Source organism: Notolepis coatsorum (genome assembly GCF_963971535.1).
Source record: "Notolepis coatsorum genome assembly, chromosome: 6".
Taxonomy (NCBI): domain Eukaryota; kingdom Metazoa; phylum Chordata; class Actinopteri; order Aulopiformes; family Paralepididae; genus Notolepis; species Notolepis coatsorum.
In genome coordinates, this window is record NC_140170.1 from 73,161,927 (window position 1) to 73,184,889 (window position 22,963).

Below are 22,963 nucleotides of genomic sequence, written 5' to 3' on the forward strand. Positions count from 1 at the left end.
GGTGTGTTCGGACGGTCCTCGTCAAGTCAAATGTATTTGAATTACTTTATTGTGAATAACTCTTCTAACAAATCTTGCATTTTTTCTTTACATTTTAGTTTAGCATATTGTATATTTTGTATATTGTTTGGACTTTTGCTGTTTTATGAAGCACAATCTCAGGAGGGCCATACAGAACCAAGCATTTCAATGTAATGTACATGTACTTTATATGTGACAAATAAACCAAAACTTGAAACTTGAGACTTGAACTTCATGTGGCTAAATGGTAAATATGAGGTGGTATAGCTTTTGGGTCACTAGTTCTATCAGAGTCAAGGCAGCAGATTCATCCAGATTATTCAACCTTTCTTTCTTGATGCAAGTGGAGTGATTTTTAGGAATCCCACTATGTCAACTATCATATTTCTGAGGTCTCATGATGCTCCATGTTCATAATAAAGTATGTTTGCACCACAAAAGGTGAAGGGTCAGTGAAACGTCACAACTTGTAAACTCTGGTATCATAGAACCTGCCCGAGTCTACCACTGGTATTTACAATTTGGTCGGCCGTTTGAGTGCAACTATTACTCAGTAGTACAATTAAATGTATATATTTTATACCCAGTTGCATCACCTGTACATTGTATATTACTATTGCACTTTACTGTTACACTTGCACTTTGGTTGGGCGCCAAACGTATTTGCGCTGTACAGTACTTGTGCTGTATGTATGGTGACAATACATTTCAATCTAATCTAAAACGTCCTGGTGGTAAACTCGGACATTTCTGACTTTACGAATTGACGAGGACCGACCGCTCTCAAAGGAAATGTCCAAACTCCCACCCACCCAACCCCCGACAAGTACAGTTTATGACCCTTCGAATGTATATATTTTTCTTAAACAGTACTGTATATTGTGTACCTATGTCTTGTATGTCATAAATGTTCTTGATGAAATTGATTGATTGATTGAAAACTTTAATTAACAGATTGAAGAATGGGTACAGTTAGTACAGTACAACACACAATTGTTAAGGGGTTGCAGACCAGATAAAGACTTTCGTCTTGTTTACATCAGGGTCCCCCCATTTTCAATTCATAATGCAAAGTACTGTATCTGTATGTCATGTAGTATGTCATAAATCTCTTGATGAATTGAAAATGGGGGACCCTGATGTAAACGAGACGAAAGTATTTTTCTGGTCTGCATCCTCTTTGTATTGAGCCGCACTGTATTCTACCCATAATGCAATCTGTTAATAAAGTTTTCAATCAATCAATCAAAGTGTGTACGTGACGCGCCTCCTACGTATGAGGTGTGTGGAGGAACGGTGGCCGCGAGGGCGCAACGGGAACAGCGTGCTGGAAGCTGGAAGAGAGCTGTTGTCTTCTTGGCGCTTGATAAACGGGCAAGTGTTTGTGAAACGCCGCGGTGAAAATGTCCGACGACGAAAATGAACAGACTATCTCCGACGACCTGGTTGTCACCAAGTATAAGATGGGAGGTGACATCGCGAACCGTAAGTTTATTTGTGGACAAGTAGTTCTGGGTGACGAGGTGACCTGTTCGTTTCGGCCTGTGTGTAGTGCAGTCGTTCCTACTACTACTAGCTACTACTGCTAGCCTATTAGCCTACTAGCCACCACTATTACTAGCTACTACTGCTAGCCTATTAGCCACCACTACTACTAGCTACTACTGCTAGCCTATTAGCCTACTAGCCACCACTATTACTAGTAGCTACTACTGCTAGCCTATTAGCCTACTAGCCACCACTATTAATAGCTACTACTGCTAGCCTGTTAGCCTACTAGCCACCACTATTACTAGCTACTACTGCTAGCCTACTAGCCACCACTATTACTAGCTACTACTGCTAGCCTATTAGCCTACTAGCTACTACTGCTAGCCTACTAGCTACTACTGCTAGCCTATTAGCCTACTAGCCACCACTATTACTAGCTACTACTGCTAGCCTACTAGCCACCACTATTACTAGCTACTACTGCTAGCCTATTAGCCTACTAGCCACCACTATTACTAGCTACTACTGCTAGCCTATTAGCCTACTAGCCACCACTATTACTAGCTACTACTGCTAGCCTACTGGCTACTATTACTAGATATTACTGCTAGCCTACTAATACTAGATATTACTGCTAGCTAGTAGCTACTACTGCATACTACCATAGATGTATATATATCTGCATACTACTACTAGCTACTAATAGTAGCTACTACTGCTAGCTACTACTACTGTTACTAGTTACTACTACTACTAGCATTATCTCAGCCTGACATGATCAACTCTTGCCACGAATTCACACCATAAAGGTATCATAGATGAGATTTTGCTGCTATATGAATTGACTGACCAGTCCTCAGACGACTTCCCATTGAGTCTCTCCTCTTGACCCTTTGCTGTCTCACTGTCATCCCCCAGAGGCCCTGTGTGTGGTGCTGGCGGCGGCCACGGCCGGGGTGTCGGTCCTCAGCCTCTGTCAGAAGGGAGATGCCTACATCATGACTGAGACTGGGAAGGTCTTCAAGAAGGAGAAGGATATGAAGAAAGGTGAGGCCAGAGTTACCAGCGCTTTACACCTTCTGTACTAGTGTGGTAGTGAAAGGTTAACCTTCTGTATTGTCGCAGTGAAAGGGTTAAAGGAACACTAAACAGCTAGGCAAGCCGGTCCATATCCGCTGCCATTAATTTGTGCTAAGCTACTTATATATTTGGGTGACCACACACATAGTTTGTATGTAAAGGGTAAAGAGGGTGCAGCTTTGTGTCTATGAAACTGGGTGTCCTTATTATAATAAGAAGTATAGGTAGGTGGAAGAATTCGACAGTGTACAGGCTATACAGGAATAATCATATCACTTGATCCTAGTTTTCTCCCCACCCTGCACACATAAAATGCTTTTTTCCAAATGAAGATTTGGTGGTTCTCTTCTCCCTCTTCCAGGCATTGCCTTCCCCACCAGCGTCTCGGTCAATAACTGTGTTTGCCACTTCTCTCCCCTGAAGAGTGACCCAGACTACACTCTTAAAGATGGGGATCTGGTCAAAATGTAGGCACCTCCATCGACAGTAACTGTATCACCCCTCCTTCTGTGTGCGTCTCGTCTCACACTCCGTATCTCTGTCACCTTGTTTGATGTTGTGTTGTCAGTCTTGTGTGATGTGTTGTCGTTGTCAGTCTTGTGTGATATTGTGGTGGTGTTATCACTCTTGTGTTGTGTTGTCGTTGTCAGTCTTGTGTGATATTGTGGTGTTGTCAGTCTTGTGTGATATTGTGGTGGTGTTGTCAGTCTTGTGTGATGTTGGGTTGTCGTTGTCAGTCTTGTGTGATGTTGGGTTGTCGTTGTCAGTCTTGTGTGATATTGTAGTGGTGTTGTCAGTCTTGTGTGATATCGTTGTCAGTCTACTCTTCTGTGATGTGATGCATTGTCAGTCTTGTGTGATATCGTTGTCAGTCTTGTGGGAGTTCTCGCTTCACTGTCAGCTGCCTACCTCATGAGCAGGGTCTTGTCTCTGTCTGTCTTGTGTGGCAAACGACAAGTAAGCTTGGGACATGTTTAGAATGTTTTTTAAGTCACATGTACTGTAGGACTTTAGCCCAGGTAATCTGGCATTGGCTACATCTCAATGTTGTAACAGTGAGCCTCTTCCGCTTAGTTGTTGTCCTTCCACTTGTCTCTATTGACTGTTCCGTTTCTTTTCCTTGTCTGTGATCACTATGTCCTAGGGATGGGCACAAGTAATGTTTTCCCAGAACGAGTCTTCATGAATTACTCCAGTGGTGCTTGAGTCATTGCACATCTTGAAGCACATGGCAGCTATCGATTTTCTTAGGTCTCACTCTGCGGACAAAACAGTGCACAGCAATATACCTGATGCTTAATGCGTATTGTCAGTTAAAACAGTCTGTTACCGGACGGCTGGGTAGCGCAGTGGACTAAGTACTCGCCTACCAACACAGAGACTCTGCGATCTAATTCAGCTGTCAGCGGTACCTCTGGCTTGGTCAGTCGTCCCTACTAACACAATTGGCATTGTTAGCGGGTGCCGGGTGGGAAGCCGGTGGGGTATGTGTCCTGGTCTCCTACTGGTCGGTCGGGGCGCCTGTTCAGCGGGGAGGGGATCTGGGGGTAATACCGTGAACCTCTGCATGCGTTACCTTCCCCCAGTGAAACTCCTCGCTATCGGGTGAAAAGAAGCGGCTGGCGACTCAACATGTATCGGAGGACACATGTGGTAGTTCTACACCCTCCCCAGGCCGACAGTGGGGCAATGCGTGCAATGACCAGGAAGCAATTTGGCATAAGGATAAAAAATTGGGATGGGTGAAAAATACAGAAAGCTCAAAAATAAATAAAAAAATTGTCTATCATTTGTAATAATTACATTACCACCACTCTGTTTGCAGCAGGTCTATCCGCTCATGGAACTGCATGTCTATATCAATAGTCTTGAACGCTTTGCAAATTGGGCAACATGTTGTTAGTACAATTTGAAAATGCACAAACGCAAACCTCTTATCTTTTAGATTACTCCTAAGCTAACAAACTTTTTGCGGTAACATTGAAGTTTACCATCCATGCTCCACAGCTTCCAAATTCGAGCTTAATGCAACATCTCTCACATCGCGTGGCACTAACTCGCACAAAAATGTAATACTCACGCCCATCCCCAGTATGTATAGATTATTGTTGGTGTTCATTAATTTAATTAATGATTTAACTTGTAAAGATAACAACAATGTAATGATTGCTCACACGAGGTTTGTGGTAGTTCTCAGTTCAGACCAGTTAGCCTCACCTGTTCTATTGCTACAACAAAATGCGGGGGGGGGGGTCTTTTCATAGTAATTTAACCCTGTGCACCCTGTGGGATTGATGAGTCCCCTACAATATGCCGGTGATTACCATTTCCAATATAACGAAATGGCGATACATTTAATTGTTTTATTTTTGTCTGACCTTACCAAGTAGGGATGCCCCGATCGATCGGCCACCGATCGTTATCGGCCGATAATCAGTATAAATATGCGATCGGTGATCGGTGATAATGCTTTATTTTCGCCGAGCGTCAAAACCGATCTCACTCGCTCGTCTCGCTGAGTTCTGTCTCAGACACCAGGAGCTGTGCGGCGTCTGCTCCTCCCTCCAGCGCGCATGTAAACACGGGTCTAGTAGTCTAGTCTAGTGTGACGGGAGGACGGCGTCTCCCTTAGCTAACGTTAGCTACCGTTACAAAATGACCCAGTCAACCATTCACTTCCAGTCCAATACATGATGAGGCATTGTCTAACCGAACGGTATCTAGCCGGCCAGCTACCGATAGCTCCTGACATCAACAAACGCTCCAGCAAGTCTAGTATAGAGACGTGTATGATACCTCAGCTAGCTCATGTTAGCTGACGCCAGCTCACTGTTCAAAACGAAATGTCCCACTGAACTAAATAGTTCACAGAGGCGCTGTATCAACGTTATATAGCCGGCCAGCAGTAGCCACAGATAGCTCCTGATATCAATGTTTTATAACACTCATTCGATGCGTATTCGAGCTGAGGGCATGTTGTTGAATTTGATCAATAGGGTCCAGCTGCACCTCCGGAGAATCCTGGCCGTAGCTGCAGGCTACTCGAGTATAGGGTCTAGCTGCAGCTCCGGAGAATCCTGGCCGTAGCTGGAGGCTACTAGAGTACACACAGACAGTGGAGCTTGTTGCGTGGTGGCGATGTCTCGCAGATAATACAAGTACAAGTCTAATTATATAATATATATATTTTATAAAAAAATTACATAAAATAATTTTTTATTTCTTTTTAATCAAAAACGATCGGATCGGTATCGGCCGATATGGCTCACGGTGATCGGTATCGGTGGCAAAAAACGTGATCGGGGCATCCCTATTACCAAGTGCACCATTGAAATTCGACCCTCTCCCAAGTAGTTTCACACAATGAGACTAATAACCCCAGCGACTAGTGGGTAGTGGAAAATCCTACATGGAATGTGACACATGGAACGTCTCATTTGGTTTTTATCTTTTATTCTTTCTTTCTCCTTGTCATTTCCTGCAGTGACCTTGGGGTTCATGTTGACGGCTTCATTGCCAACGTTGCTCATAGCCTTGTAGTGGGAGCCACGAAGGTAGGAACCGCTCTGTTTTTTTGTTTTGTAATATCTGCAGAGTTCTGTTCACTCTTTTAGAGCCTTGCCGTCTCGTTTTTTTAACTCCTTCTCATTCCTGCAGGAGGCTCCCATAACAGGCCGGAAAGCAGACGTAATCAAGGCAGCCCACTTGTGTGCAGAGGCTGCTCTCCGCCTTGTTAAACCTGGTAACCAGGTAACTAGTCAAGATATATCCGCCAACTAATGTCTTTTTTTCTCCTTTTTTGTGCGATGCTGAAATCAAAATACAGCAGGCTCTTTGGAGGCCCATTCATATTTTAAATTTTAATTTTTTTGACTTGATTGGGCTTCCTAGTGGCTTGCAAAATCAGTTCTGTGTTTGGGAACCACTCCTCTACAACCAATGGTTTTGGGTTTGGGAACCACTCCTCTACAATCAATAGTTTTGGTTTGGGAACCACTCCTCTACAACTAATGGTTTTGGGTTTGGGAACCACTCCTCCACAACCAATGGTTATTATACCTCGTTATATTATGCATGTTGTTGGTGTCGACGGCATGAAGAGCATGGCTCTCTGACACACCTGCCTTCACGTGTGAAAAATGCATGTGTAACTGTCTGACCAAGCAGTTTATATCCTGACAGCCATTCATGTTAACCCTTTCACTATAGAAGGGTAACCCTTTCACTACCATACTACAGAAGGTTAACCATCTGTAGTGTGGTAGTGAAAGGTTAACCTTCTGTAGTGTGCTAGTGAAAGGGTTAATGCATTGTCTGCCAGACTGATCAGTTGTGTTGTTTGCCTTTTTGGAGCGTCTCTCTACACCCAGGGTTTTCTACGGCTTCACGGTTCTGGTTTTTGTGCAGTTTTATGGTTTAATTTTCAGTTCTGTCACCAACCTGTATGTTGAATGCGGTCAGGAAGTGTAGGTACACAAATTGCAGCATTGCTTGATTTGTGGTTTGACATACAAAACTATGGTTAAGACCTAATGTATGTTTAGCTTTATTTTATTTTATTTTTGAAAAACATAAGAAATGCTAGATTTATATTCTCTATCCTTAGCCATTACTGGTCTCTTTGTTATAGTGATGGATGGGTATCTCAGATTAATTAATTACAATGTTTAATTGATTTGTATTATAGTGTTAATATGTCTGTTTGCAGCTCTCAAACACAAAATCAAAAGTACACATTAATGTTCAAACCGTTTAACAAAATGATATATACAGTATGACATGCCCCGTATAAGAAATTGCACGTCTCTTTCTCTCAGAACTCTCAGGTGACAGAGGCATGGAACAAAATCGCCAAATCGTTCAAATGCTGTGCTATTGAGGGTGAGTGTATTTAGTATCTAAAGAATCCATTGCATTGGCCTGTGAATAATCTTATTGTGAGCATTCTCTCTTGGTACAGGCCTGTCTTCAAATTGATGTCATTAATGTTTAATTAATGTGTATAGCACCTTAGCACCATAAAATGAGCATAAAACCTGACATTCTTTCTTCCTGCTTGATACCCACACAGTTTAAAACCTGACAGTCTTTCTTCCTGCTTGATACCCACACAGTTTAAAACCTGACAGTCTTTCTTCCTGCTTGATACCCACACAGTTTAAAACCTGACAGTCTTTCTTCCTGCTTGATACCCACACAGTTTAAAACTTGACCGTCTTTCTTCCTGCTTGATACCCACACAGTTTAAAACCTGACAGTCTTTCTTCCTGCTTGATACCCACACAGTTTAAAACCTGACAGTCTTTCTTCCTGCTTGATACACACACAGTTTAAAACCTGACAGTCTTCCTTCCTGTTTTTTTTGTCTTGCTCTGTTTTTGAAGGTATGCTGTCCCATCAGCTAAAGCAACACGTCATTGATGGAGAGAAAACCATCATTCAAAACCCCACAGATCAGCAAAGGTACCATCATATCCATTATTATTTGAATAGTTACCAGTGACTATAAAATAGCAATTTTGTGAGTTTGTAGTGTAGAATCAACCACTAAATGATGTGCTCATTCCACACATTTTGTTTAGTCCACATGGTCCTCATTTAATTTGTATATGGTTGAGTCCATGTGGTCCTCATTTCATTTGTACATGGTTGAGTTCACGTGGTCCTCATTTAATTTGTACATGTTTGAGTCCACATGGTCCTCATTTCATTTGTACATGGTTGAGTCCACATGGTCCTCATTTCATTTGTACATGGTTGAGTCCACGTGGTCCTCATTTCATTTGTACATGGTTGAGTCCATGTGGTCCTCATTTCATTTGTACATCCAATCCAACTTTATTTATAAAGCGCTTTAACAGCCACAGGGGCACAAAGTGCTGTACAGAGGGAGCATATTAAAAACTAAGCAGCACTAAAAAAAAAATAAAAAAAACAAGAGTACCAAAAAGAGAAACATAGGCAGCAATACAAATTAAAATATATCCGAGTACTTAAAAAATATTTAAAAGCAAAGGACACAGTAACAAAACGATACAACAATAACACAGTAAACCGTGGACAGGGTGAGCAGCTTTAAGTACCTGGGGGTCCACATCTCAGAGGATCTGACATGGTCAACACACATAGACACAGTAGTAAAGAAGGCGAAGCAGCGCCTCTACCACCTGAGACAGTTAAGGAAGTTCAGAGTATCGGGGAAGATACTCCAGTCCTTCTACTCAGGAGCTGTAGAGAGCATCTTGACCGGAAACATCACTGCCTGGTATGGAAACAGCACGGCACAGGACAAGAAGGCCCTACAGAGAGTGGTGCGCTCAGCCGAGCGTACCACGGGTATTGCACTACCTCCCCTGCAGGTTCTATACAACAAGAGGTGCAAATCCAGAGCCTGCAGAATAATGAAAGACCCCCACCACCCCAATAACAGCCTGTTCCAGCTGCTGAGGTCAGGCAGACGCCTGCGAACCCCAGCTACTAGGACAGAGAGGCTTAGGCTCAGCTTCTTCCCCCAGGCCATCAGAGCCTTGAACAATGAACATTGAGTGCCACAGAACACTGAACTATCCACACACAAGCACACATGAGCACACACACGACACGCACGCACGCTGTGCACTAGCAGCCACTTTAACACTTTAACATGAGCGGGCACACACTCATGCCGCACTCACCCACACTTATTGCCAAAAGGAAAGGCCACTTTAAATTAGTATAGCAACAGTAACAGTGTATTGCACTACCAAAGCTACCTAGCATGTCCTATATGCTCTGTAAATAACTATGTACAGATACCGAGATGTCACACCATGTTACCTGTTACCCGTTATTGCACAATGTTGTTTTTATTGGATTCTATTATATGTTGTACCACTGTATTGCACATCGTTGCGGGCAAGACCACCCGCATTTCATTGTATACTTGTATGCTGTGACAAATAAAACTCTTGACTTGACTTGACCTCTGAGCTGTTGCAGGTCTATACACCTTCTCGCTCTCAGGTCAGCTGACCATCTGCTCCTTGTAGTGCCTACAACTAGGCGTAAGCTCAGGGGGGACCGTGCTTTCTCCGTTGTCGCCCCCAAAATGTGGAACGAGCTGCCGCTGCAGATTAGGCAGGCCTCATCACTGCCCCGTTTCAAGGGCCTCCTTAACACTTTCAATGCCCAAAACGTGATAAGACGTTTTATCAGCCCAATGCCTGAATGCCCACGACGACAATTAGCGTTTTATTTTTTTATTAGCGATCTGAATTCATATTTCATCGACCGAGTCTCCCGTTGGTATGCAGCCCCTGTAGGAGCTCAGATGTGAAAAAAGCTGCTTAAAGAGCAGTTCAGAGCTGCTCTAATAGTACTGTCCACCCACGGTTTCTGGTTTGGGAAAACCTGCACCTTTTTCGTGGGGACAATACTATCAGCTATTGTTTTTATATAGCTCACCACTGTCTGCGAGCTCGCTGACGTCACTGGCGCTGCCTTGGAACATATCCCAATCCGTGTCTGCTAACACGTCCTGGAGCGTGGCCTCTGATTCGTCAGTCCACTTCTTTGTCTCACGTGACACGACGGCGTCACGTGATCTTTGCTTGTAGGCGGGGAATAGCAAGATGGAGTCGTGATCGCTCGAGCTTGAAGACCCCGTTAATGGCGGAGTTGCTACCGCCTTGTAGCCGGCTCTGAACGGGGAATAACAGTGGTCTAGCGTGTTCCTCCCTCTGGTGGAGCAGCCGATGTGCTGAAAAAAGGACGGCATCACTTTCTTCAGGTTCGCCTGGTTGAAATCGCCAGCCACGATCATCGCCGCGTCCAGGTGTTTGATCTGGTGTCTGTTGAGGTGATCATGTACAGGGTGTCCGCGGGACCTTAAAAAGTCTTAAATTCAACTATCAACTATTAAGGCCTTAATTTGTCTTAAAATGTCTTAAATCCGACTTTCGGAGGTCTTAAAAACATGCCATGTCATCTTATGTTTCATTGTGAAATCTGGGGGGAAACTATTATTAACGGGAGATAAAGTCAGGCTTTTTTTTCTCTTTCACGCAAACGGTACGCAGTGGGGCAGAACCAATTTATGGTCCTTAATGTGTGTCGCCGTCGGGAGCTATTTCAGAACACCGGAGCATAGGTAACACGTTATTCAAGCCGTAGCGATAACGCTGACGTTTAGTTTAGTTTAATTGATTTGTATTTATTTGCACTCGTTAATTTAACATGGGAAAGTGCAAATTTAATGAGAACTGGCTCGAAAACCCTCTGTTTGCAGTTGCACCGTGGTTGGTCCCAGTGAAAGTACGAGGCCCGCTGCAAACTCTGCAAAAAGGATTTTAAACTGGGAACGATGGGAATAAAAGCAGTCGAGTCACACATGCACAGCGCTAAGCATGTTACATCTGCAAAAACCCGCCTGCAGACAACTTCAATATCAAATTTCTTTTCGACGCCGTCCACATCAACTGCTCAGGGACAGGTAGGTCTACCACCAATTACATCTGCACCTGTCCGGGTAACGTTCGGCTCCACGCCAACCCTTGAAGCTGAGGTACTGTGGGTTCTAAATACGGTCGCAAAGCATCAGTCCTACAATGGAAATGAGGGACTAGGAGAGGTGTTTCAAGCGATGTTCCCTGACTCTGTTAGGTTCTATGCGTAACAGTACTGTATATTTGCATATCATGTATGTCACAAATGTAACGGTAATATATACCTCAGGGCTCCAGACTAACTTTTTTCACCACCGTCCCAGAACCGTCCCGAAATACAATTTTAACCGTCCCAAAGTGAATGTAACCGTCCCAAAAATCAAATGTAGTTTCTTTACTTTGGTTTTGTTGTCTATAGTTGTTATTGCCATAAGAAACACCTTTCAGAGAAGGGGAGAATAAATTGATTTAGTCAAAAGGCTCCCATGGTGGAAAGATTTCACAAGAATAATTATGATTAAAAATAAATATAAAAAAAAGTGTTTAACAAGGTGCTAGTATAGGGATATTTGGTCACGGTGCTGTTATAGTCAACCAATTGGAGCCATGTTGATTATTCCTTCCATAGGAAAATATATTTAAATGTATTTTATTTCGTTTTATTTTTTTTTGTTATTACAAATGTGTGTTTATGGTTGAAAATGTTAGAGATAAATAAAGATCAAATCAAGTTTAGCTTTAAACTACATAATGTCATTGCGTCCAGAGATTCCACCTTTGATAACTAAAGTAATGACACTTGACTAGTAATGAAACTGTGTAACGGTACACAAAATCCACGGTTCGGTACGTACCTCGGCTTTGAAGTCACGTTTCGGGGGGGGGGGGGGGGGGGCGATACCAGTGCATACATTAATTTTTTTTATTTTTTTTTATTAAATTATATAAATTATACTTTTTTTTTAATACAGCTACTGTTTTATATATATTGTTTTTTAGTAATAACTAGAAAGTAATGGTATTTATTCAACAACAGGTGATTGATTATGATACTAATACAAATCTATACACTGAGTATGGGGCTGCAGCACTGCAGATATACCCTACTCCAACGATCCACACGGACATTACACGGTGTTGCACTCGTTACCAAGTGGCTCTGCAGATATACCCTACTCAGCTACAAGGCTCCGTTGGAGAGGATCTGTATCATCTGTTGTGATTTTTGCACAATAAATATTCAACATTCTCTTTTGAGACTCCGCCTCAGACTCTTATCATTTGGCACTAAAAGCTAAACATTGTCACCGATATGGCTGTCCGCAACATGTCATTAATTACGCGAGGTGGTTCAGTGACGACGCTAACATGAGCTAGGTTAGCTAGCATGTAGCTGCAGATGGAAAGACTAACTTTACTGGTGAAAATGTGATTTACGTTGGAATACTCCTTTGCCAACTTGCTGTACTTTGCTTGCAGGTCTGTAGCCATTATTGCTGGATTATGAATAGTCCCAACTTTAGCCAAGGTAACGTTAAGCTAAAACTAGCTCTTCAGCTAATGCTAACACCAGCAATCGAACCCATCAGAGCTCCCCGTCACACTGCTCTGTCGGGAGGATGGCGTTTAAGAAAGTATCTGCTGTTAAAATGACAAACAGCATTGACACTTTAATTCACGGTCGGTTAAACACACGTTTGTTTTATAATGCTCACAGCAGACCGCAGTGTTGTTGATAAATTACGTGGGGATTTAAGTTCCGCAAAAAAAGGTTCCGCACCGTTGCAATCGTACGGTGCACAGCGCGTACTGTACCGGAGGAGAGGTGGGTAGGAACTTGATGCTGGATGAGCGTATTGCTGCGTTGGGAGGCGGAGATAGTCATTGGATTTGGCAAATCACGCTACGTTTAGACTTCAGTGAACTTAGTCAGCACGAGACATTCACCATTTGACAGCAATATATGCGCGCACTGACAGTCGGCCAATTGACATTTCCTGTGAAAAAAAAATCCTCTCCGTCCCGGATGCGTCCCAGCAAAGATTTCTGTTCGTCCCAAATCAATATTTGATCGTCCCCGGGACGACGGGACATCGTTAGTCTCGAGCCCTGATATACCTGTATGTCATGTATATCCCTATGCCATAAATGTCATGTATGTTGTGTATGTCATAAATGTCACTATGAATTGAAAATGGGGGACCCTGATGTAAACAAGACAAACGTCTTTCTCTGGTCTGCATCCCCTTATTATTGTGTGTATTGAGCTGTACTGTATTGTACCCATTCTGAAATCTGTTAAATAAAGTATTCATTCAACCAAACCACAAAAACAAAACAACTGGATGAATGAAAACTTTATTTAACAGATTGCAGAATGTGTACAATACAGTACAGCTCAATACACACAATAATAAGGGGATGCAGACCAGAGAAAGACGTTTGTCTTGTTTACATCAGGGTCCCCCATTTTCAATTCATATTGACATACACAACATAGAATAGATAGAATAGAAATACTTTTATTATCCCGTGGGAAATTTGACACTGCAAATCGCTCAACATTTAGACAGGACAGGTCACGAATTAGAATAATAACACAAATCAATCAAGTTGCCTAGGATAAGAGTAGAGTAAAATAGAATAAAAATGAAATAAAATATACAGAAATAAATACAGTAAAAACATACATGACATCATGACATACAGGTATATACTGTAGTACTGTTACATTTGTGACATACGATATGCAAATAATATACAGTACTGTTACCCAGAGATCATAACAGAAAATATTATATATATATGATGGGGATGAGACTGTACATTAGGAGGAGGGGGGGGGTTGGACATTTACGGTGGCCAGTTTCGAATTGCAGCCTCCCGTAGGTGCTCTTTAAGAGCGGTTTTGAATGTGGGCAGGGGTAAAGTGGGTTTTAGGAGTGAGGTTAAGCAGTAGTCTGACCAGTTTGTTTTGTGATGTTTGTAATCTTGTTTTTAGTGCCTTTGAGGTGCTTTGGTACCATGAGGTGCAGGCATAGTCGTAGTACCCTTGAATGAGTGTACTGAGAGTACCCATGATTTTTGCCATTTTGTTATCGTGAAATTGGTATTAAATTTAATTCTGAGTGGCATTAAAAAGTCTTAAAAAGCCTTAAATCTGACTGGGCTAAACCTGCAGATACCCTGCATGTAGTTCCCCCAGCGCTTTGCCAGTATTCGCCTGTGGGGGTATATATACGGTGGTCATGATGACCGCGGTAAACTCCCGGGGGAGGTGGAACGGACAGCACAGGATTGAAAGATGTTCCATGTCCGGGGAGCACGAGCTTGAGAGAACATGCACTTCTTTGGGGTTAACCCAGACATTGTTCGTGAAGAGGCAGACCCCACCTCCGACGCTCTTTCCAGAGGCTGCCGTTCAGTCCGCACGTAATACGGTAACGGCGTCCGAGGGAGAGACGCTGTTGTCCGGAGTCGCTGACTTGAGCCATGTTTCCGTGAAACACATGATGTTGATGTCTCTCATCTCCCGTTGGAAGCGGACCCTCGCCCTTAAGTCATCCATCCTACCCTCCAGCGAACGTGCATTCGCCAGAAAGATGGATGGAATTGCTGGGCGGTAAGCAGCTCTTTTTAATCGCAGCCTGATACCTCCTCGTCTCCCTCTGTGCCTCTTCTTGCTGTGTCCTTTGTTCTTTACTTTGTCGCCGTTCTCCCTTCTGATCTCGGTTGGCCATTCTAGGCATAAAGTGTCTCCAAACTCCTCTTTGAGCCCGGGGTTTAGGTCCATAAGTGTCTGGCGGTCGTATGACGTACCCGCCAGTGTTGCTTTAATAAAAAAAGTAGAAAAAACAAACATAATAGCTAAAAGTGTGTACATCGTTGCGGAGCTAAAACCAGAGGCGTCTGACCAGGGTCGCGTCCTCTCGTTGTAGGTAGGGTGGGGCAAGGTCATGAGCTTTAAAAGCAAATAAAATAATTTTAAAATGAATCCTAAAGTGCACAGGGAGCCAGTGGAGTGAGGATAAAATCGGTGAGATGTGGTCATATTTACCAGTGCCAGTTAAAAGACGTGCAGTGGCGTTCTGCACCATCTGAAGGCGAGCCACTGAGGATCCACTCACCCCTATATAAATTGCATTGCAGTAATCCAGCCTAGTAGTCACAAATGCATGGATTACTGCTTCAAAATGCTGCGCCTGTAGGATGGGCTTAATTTTGGCCAGCTGCCTCAACTGGAAAAAGCTCGATTTGACCACGGCCTTGATCTGGCTGTCAAATTTAAGGTCTGGGTCGATTTTTACACCCAAGTTCTTTACTATTCGTTTCACATGTTGTGCCAGAGAACCCAGATCTAGCAGTGAGGTCACAAAGGGGCCACCAAAAACCATGACCTCCGTCTTTTTGTCATTAAAATTTAAAAAAATTCAAAGCCATCCAGGATTTAATGTCATCGAGACATTTGGTCAGCGGCTCTATGGAAAAGGAGCCAGACTTTTTTAGTGGCATATAAATCTGGCTGTAATCAGCGTAGCAGTGAAAAGGGATGCCGTGCTTTCTGAGGATGGAACCAAGGGGCAATAAATAAATAGAGAACAGGACGGCGCCAAGTATCGAGCCCTGGGGTACACCATACAATAGGGGGGCAGTAGAGGACACAGAGTCCTCGAGCCTGACACAAAAAGATCGATCTGCAAGGGCTATGCCTCTGATGCCCACCCACTGTTCAAGGCGGGCAATTAAAATCTCATGGTCCACCGTGTCAAATGCGGCCGACAGGTCTAAAAGGACCAGGACAACAGTCACTGGAATCAGTAGCTAAAAACATGTTTGAGTCTTCATGGTCCTCATTTAATTTGTACATGGTTGAGTCCATGTGGTCCTCATTTCATTTGTACATGTTTGAGTCCACGTGGTCCTAATTTCATTTGTACACGTTTGAGTCTTCATGGTCCTCATTTCATTTGTACACGTTTGAGTCTTCATGGTCCTCATTTCATTTGTACATGGTTGAGTCCACGTGGTCCTCATTTCATTTGTACATGTTTGAGTCTTCATGGTCCTCATTTCATTTGTACATGTTTGAGTCTTCATGGTCCTCATTTCATTTGTACATGGTTGAGTCCACATGGTCCTCATTTCATTTGTACATGTTTGAGTCTTCATGGTCCTCATTTCATTTGTACATGTTTGAGTCTTCATGGTCCTCATTTCATTTGTACATGGTTGAGTCCACATGGTCCATGCTTGAAAATGTAAGTCTGCATCTTTAGATATGTTTTAACTTGTGTTGATGCTCGCCATCAGGAAGGACCATGAGAAGGCAGAGTTTGAGGTTCATGAAGTCTACGCTGTGGATGTGCTGATCAGCACTGGTGAGGGAAAGGTCAGTGTGATATATATTTAAAGGTCGGTGATATATACATTTAAAGGTCGGTGTGATATTAAAAGGTCAGTGTGATATACATTTAAAGGTCTCGTCTTCTGTACACTGTATTCTCTGCCCAGGCTCGGGACGGAGGTCAGAGGACCACCATTTATAAGAGGGACCCTAGTAAGCAGTACGGTCTGAAGATGAAGACTTCCCGCATGTTCTTCAGTGAAGTGGAACGACGATTCGACGCCATGCCCTTCACTCTGAGGTAGTAACATCTCACACCTTTCACTCTGAGGTAGTAACATCTCACACCCTTCACTCTGAGGTAGTAACATCTCACACCCTTCACTCTGAGGTAGTAACCATCTCACACCCTTCACTCTGAGGTAATAACATCTCACACCCTTCACTCTGAGGTAGTAACATCTCACACCCTTCACTCTGAGGTAGTAACATTCAGATTCAGATTACTTTATTCACCATATTGCAGTACAAATGGAACGTGATTTGACGATTACAGTGCATGCGTTTCACAATTTAGAACAATACAACAGTAATAAATAATTATAAGTAAAGTGCAAGACAGGACAGAACAGTGAGACAACAATAAGACTGTAAAAAGTGCAGTGGTAGGGGACATGGAAACAGTGCAGCATAGTTCAAGTCCGGAGGTCCAGCCCTAGCAGCTCGCCATAGAGGGGGGGAGCAGGGGGACACCCGACTCGTTTACCAGGCGAGCTGCTGAGAGGAAGAAGCTGAGTCTATGGCGGGACTTTAATGTCTTGGGTAGCCGTCTGCCGTGGGGGAGCATGGTGAAGAGGTTGTGACCCGGGTGGGCGGGGTCTGCCATGATTTTCCTCGCCCTCCTCAAGGCCCTGGAGGAGTGTAGGGACTTGAGGGAGGGAAGGGGGCAGCCGATCAACATCTCACACCCTTCACTCTGAGGTAGTAACATCTCACACCCTTCACTCTGAAGTAGTAACATCTCACACCCTTCACTCTGAGGTAGTAACATCTCACACCTTTCACTCTGAGGTAGTAACATATCACACCTTTCACTCTGAGGTGGTAACATCTCACACCCTTCACTCTGAGGTAGTAACATCTCAAACCCTTCACTCTGAGGTAGTAACATCTCACACCCTTCACTCTGAGGTAGTAACATCTCACACCCTTCACTCTGAGGTAGTAACATCTCACACCTTTCACTCTGAGGTAGTAACATCTCACCCCCTTCACTCTGAGGTAGTAACATCTCACCCTTCACTCTGAGGGTGGGACTTGGTGGCGGACATGATATGAATGCTAACCAAGGACGGTTTACAAAATGGTAATGTCAGTGACAGAATGTTGCCACTTTCCAGGTGTAGAGAAATATTGTATTCCAATATAGAAATACGAGGAGAAATGTTTTGGTGTGCATTGGAGCATAGATGAAAGATTGATTTATAGCACTGTACATCCACACACATGAGATAACATACCTTCATGGTGACTTAAAGTACAGGTTCACCTTCTTTGAACCTAGTTCTATTTAAAGTCCCCATGAAACGGCTAGCAGAATGCTGTTTGATTCCACATATTTATGAGTTTCCTGTAAAAACAGGAATCTAGGGAGGGACTTGTCATGAATATTGATTGCTGTTTACAGTAACCAATGGAGCTGAATGCATTCCAGTTGACTCATTAGCTAGCAAGCTAATGTTGGCAACGTTACGCAACATTACATTAGTAATGTTAGCTAGCATGCTAACATTGAACATTTGTTAAATTTAGAAGAGGTCAAGAGCTAGCTTGGTTACAATGTGCTGTAACTGTCGTTCTAGAAAGCATTTAATTGGATGCTAAATTAGTACACACCCCCATGTGCGGGATGACTCAACATTTCTTTATTGTTTTCCAGGAAATTACTAACTAAACTACTATTAACACTTTGGATGCCACGCCTCCCCGTCTCAAAACCTTGTTGCGTGCCACCACCCACTTCAACCACACACACATAGGGCCCACATTGATATCTCTGTGAAAAAAGCTCTGATTATCCTAAGACTGGTAAAATAGATTCCTTACCTCAGATCAGATGTTCTCCAAAAAGATTATTCCAATTCCTGATCGCCATTCCAAATATTGATTGCGTTTATTGATCCAACGCTGGGTGGTCGAAACACCGATTCCACGCTGTTCTGATGGTCCAGAATGAATCCGATCGTCTCGGGTGACTTGTCTGAGAAGTAAAATGAGGAAGCAGGATTTTTTTCCCCCCCATGCTTTTCATTCAGTCTAATCCAATGGGGTGCAGTACCACAGGGAGAGACGATAGGGGGCGGTATTTTCCCAATGGAGCTCAGAGAGTCCCAGTGGTAACGGGAGGCTAGATTGATGAAATATGAATGGAAATCGCTAATAAGTTAAAAAATAAACGATTAAAAACGAGATTTCCCGTCCGTGGCACTCGGCATGAAAAAACGAGAATTCTCGTCCGTGGCACTCAAAGTGTTAAATAGGGCCTTGGTTAAATTCTTTATTTATACTCTATAAATACACTAAGTAGTTAAACTAATTTACAGTGTCGTCGAGATGTTACATTCACAAGTGTCATAGTGTGTTAATACAGAATACAGAAACATCAGACAATCGGAACAATTAAGAGCACATTTGAAACATGTTAAAATGTAAAATTTTTATAATAAACTGAGGTAATAATTTAATAAACAAACAAAAGATGTTCTGTCTTATTTTTTTTAAGTAAAATTGTGAAATGATCGCTCTTACTTTGTGCTTCAGTAAAGTAGAGCTCCATCCTCTCTCCTCAGGGCTCTGGAGGATGAGGCCAAGGCCCGTATGGGCGTGGTGGAGTGTGCCAAACACGAGCTGCTGCAGCCCTTCAGCGTGTTGAACGAGAAGGAAGGTGAGGTGTTAGTTATTACTGTTGAGCTGAACGAGAAGGAAGGTGAGGTGTTAGTTATTACTGTTGAGCTGAACGAGAAGGAAGGTGAGGTGTTAGTTATTACTGTTGAGCTGAACGAGAAGGAAGGTGAGGTGTTAGTTATTACTGTTGAGCTGAACGAGAAGGAAGGTGAGGTGTTGGTTATTACTGTTGAGCTGAACGAGAAGGAAGGTGAGGTGTTGGTTATTACTGTTGAGCTGAACGAGAAGGAAGGTGAGGTGTTAGTTATTACTGTTGAGCTGAACGAGAAGGAAGGTGAGGTGTTGGTTATTACTGTTGAGCTGAACGAGAAGGAAGGTGAGGTGTTGGTTATTACTGTTGAGCTGAACGAGAAGGAAGGTGAGGTGTTAGTTATTACTGTTGAGCTGAACGAGAAGGAAGGTGAGCCGTTAGTTATTACTGTTGAGCTGAACGAGAAGGAAGGTGAGGTGTTGGTTATTACTGTTGAGCTAAACGAGAAGGAAGGTGAGGTGTTGGTTATTACTGTTGAGCTGAACGAGAAGGAAGGTGAGGTGTTAGTTATTACTGTTGAGCTGAACGAGAAGGAAGGTGAGGTGTTAGTTATTACTGTGACCTGTTAGTTATTACTGTTGAGCTAAACGAGAAGGAAGGTGAGGTGTTGGTTATTACTGTTGAGCTGAACGAGAAGGAAGGTGAGGTGTTGGTTATTACTGTTGAGCTGAACGAGAAGGAAGGTGAGGTGTTGGTTATTACTAGGGATGTTCGATATTGGCTTTTTTACCTATACCAATATTGTCTAATAGGAAGGTGACGTGTTAGTTATTACTGTTCAGCTAAAACGAGAAGGAATGTGAGGTGTTGGTTATTACTGTTGACATGGATAGTATTGATATTTAGTTATTACTGTTATGGATATTATTATTTATTTATTACTATTGACATGGATAGTATTGATATTTAGTTATTACTGTTGATATGGATATTATTGATATATAGTTAATACTGTTGATATGAATATTATTGAGATTGAATTATTACTGTTTACATGGATATTATTGATATTTATTTATTACTATTGACATGGATATTATTGATATTTAGCTGTTTCTGTTGACATGGATATTATTGTGCCTCATTGTACAATCTCTTTTTAGCAACTTCTTCCATCTTTGATTGATGATTGACCCCCCCCCCCCCACTTCATTCTATCTCTCTTTCTCTGTCTCTCTCTCTATTTCTTTTTCTCTTCTCCCTCCTCTCTCTTTCTCTCTCCGTCTCTCTTTCTATCCCCCTTCTTCTTCTCTCTTCTGTGTCTCCGTCTCTCTCTACTCTCTCTCTCTGTGTCTCCGTCTCTCTCCTCTCTCGCTCTCGCTCTCTCTCTCTCTCTCTCTCTCTCTCTCTCTCTCTCTCTCTCTCTGTGTGTCTTCTCTCTCTCTCAGGGGAGCTCGTAGCTCAGTTTAAGTTCACAGTGCTGCTGATGGCGAACGGGCCTCACAGGATCACCACCGGTCTCTTCGAGCCCGAGCTCTACAACTCCGAGCACGAGGTCCAGGACGCAGAGCTGAGGGTGAGCACTCGCGGCACAGAGTTTACAAGCACCACGTAGAAACACTAGACCCAGAGCCTCCCAAGTGACACCCTGCTCTCCTCCCGCAGACCTTATTACAGAGCTCCGCCAGCCGCAAGACGCAGAAGAAGAAGAAAAAGAAGGTGCGTTACTGTTAACATTGTTAACTAGGTGACAGTGGCTCAAGAGGTAGAGCGGTCATCTGGTAATCCGGAGGTTCCCGGTTCGATTCCCGGGCAGCGTGTCGAAGTGTCCTTGAGCAAGACACTTAACCCCTTAATTGCTCCCGATGAGCAGGTTGGCACCTTGCAAGGTTGCCTCTGCCATCGGTGTGTGAGTGAATGGGTAAAATGTGCGGAACAGATTGTAAAGCGCTTTGGATAAAAAGCGCTATATAAATGCAGCCATTTATAGTATTGTATATTTTAATACATTGTCCTAGAAAGTGTCAACATGTTTTATGTTGTTGTTTCATCCTTTAGGCCTCCAAGACTGCAGAAACCGCTACTGGACAGCCGGAGGAGCAGGTGGCGGTGGCAGAGTAATAACTACTGTACCTTTCCACACATGACAAGCACACAACACCCCAAAGAACAGCCAGAGGGTAAACCTCCCCAACTGTTAGCTCTTCCTGCCCACCCATACACCATTTTTTTCTAGAGTTGAGTCCACAAAATGAATAAATCCAACGACACGTTTTGTTACTGCGTTTTTGAATACCCTGGTTTAGTGGTTCTATTGGAGTCTCACCTATTCCATAAGTGTGTGAGCGACGGCCCGTAATCTATTTAAACGATTCCTTTACTTTGTCAGACTGGACATTCAGGAGAATTACCCCCAAATATATTTTTTTGCATCTTGCAGTGAGGTTATGTGCCCGACCTTAGGAAATGTTACAATCTATATGAGGAGTGTTATGAACATTCTAAATGAAATGTATATAAAATGTATTAAATTGATGAGAATTCGCCTGTAGGATTTGACTAAGCACTACAGTAACTAGATAACTTTTTTGCATAACATGGTTCCGGCGCTTCGCATACTTAGTATTTAAGTATGTAGGGTAGATGTTGGTGACTCTTTTCATTTAGGTTCTGGCCTCCTTTTTGGTTGAGGTTATTATAATTTTGACTTATTAAAAAAAGAAAAGAAGATTCAAATTGAATAATAATTTGAGAAGTGGGAATACAACTTTGGGTGAATGCAAGCACCAACCAACCATCCACCCTTCTAATCCGTTAGGTTTTTGGGAAAAACTGCTACACCTACTGCCATTCCACTTTACGTGACTCATTTTATGAAAAGGGGGAACTGGGTGCCCTGCCCCCTTTTTAAATGACACCTGGTGAGACTTGTGCTTGACTACATAACATTTTGTCAACTAAAACGAAGAAGCTTTGCATGGGAAGAAGAGGGTTGTCTTCAGTGGGGATGGACCAATAGCTGCTCATTCTGAGTTTCCTTCAGACATGTAAAAATGTTGCGAGGGTACAGAACCGTCTGTCATATCTTGAACGGTCAAACCCTTTTTACATAGCATGATCGGTGTGCAGGGCAACTTTGTATCTAATGAAATTAAAAATAATTTTAATATTTTTATGTTGCGTGTCTGTTCTTCGTAAAAAAGAAAAACTTCAATACAGGAAAATGTCTGCAGCAATACACCAGCGTTGGTTACCCCTCCACTTCAAAAGTGATCATTCAAGCTCTTGTATTTTTATGGAAAGATTATGGTATCCATGGGGTGACCCTGTCGTGTTCCTCCTCAGTGGACTGTAGGCGGTGGAGAGGGAGTTACCGGTACTGTATGCAGGACTGTTTATATACAGTATGTGTGAAGAGGATGACTTTGTGTGTCGGGTCTATTGTCATTCAACTGGAATAAGGAATTACTGCCAAGCCAATGTGTGTACAAAGAAATAATAATTTTTGATAGTCTTCATAAGCAACTTAACATGCCAATTGTTGTTTTTTTGGGTTATTTTCTGGAAAATAAACAATTGATATAAAATAGCGCTGTCTGTGTGATGCTTTGGTCTGATCTAATATACTGTGGGGGTGGGGTGGCCAGGCAGGCAGGGAAGGGAATCATT

At 42.9% G+C, this 22,963-nt stretch overlaps 1 protein-coding gene across 1 annotated transcript; it reads left to right on the plus strand.

Annotated features, from left to right (window-relative positions):
• Positions 1–1,319: 1,319 nt before the first annotated feature.
• On the plus strand, positions 1,320–22,467 carry LOC311230553 (proliferation-associated protein 2G4-like). The gene is made up of 13 exons (XM_084316869.1): positions 1,320–1,506; positions 2,431–2,559; positions 2,954–3,059; positions 6,077–6,146; positions 6,250–6,342; positions 7,410–7,473; positions 7,977–8,055; positions 16,326–16,404; positions 16,527–16,660; positions 19,209–19,303; positions 20,743–20,870; positions 20,960–21,013; positions 21,353–22,467. The coding sequence occupies exons 1-13, from the start codon at positions 1,425–1,427 to the stop codon at positions 21,413–21,415; spliced, it is 1,176 nt and encodes a 391-aa protein (XP_084172995.1). The 5' UTR covers positions 1,320–1,424; the 3' UTR covers positions 21,416–22,467.
• The last annotated feature ends 496 nt before the right edge of the window (positions 22,468–22,963 follow it).

Coding starts and splice junctions, on each gene's coding strand:
- LOC311230553 (XM_084316869.1), top strand. CDS start 1,425: ATGTCCGACGACGAAAATGAACAGACTATCTCCGACGACCTGGTTGTC. Junction 16,405..16,526: donor TCAGCACTGGTGAGGGAAAG/GTCAGTGTGATA, acceptor TTCTCTGCCCAG/GCTCGGGACGGAGGTCAGAG. Junction 16,661..19,208: donor GCCATGCCCTTCACTCTGAG/GTAGTAACATCT, acceptor CTCTCTCCTCAG/GGCTCTGGAGGATGAGGCCA.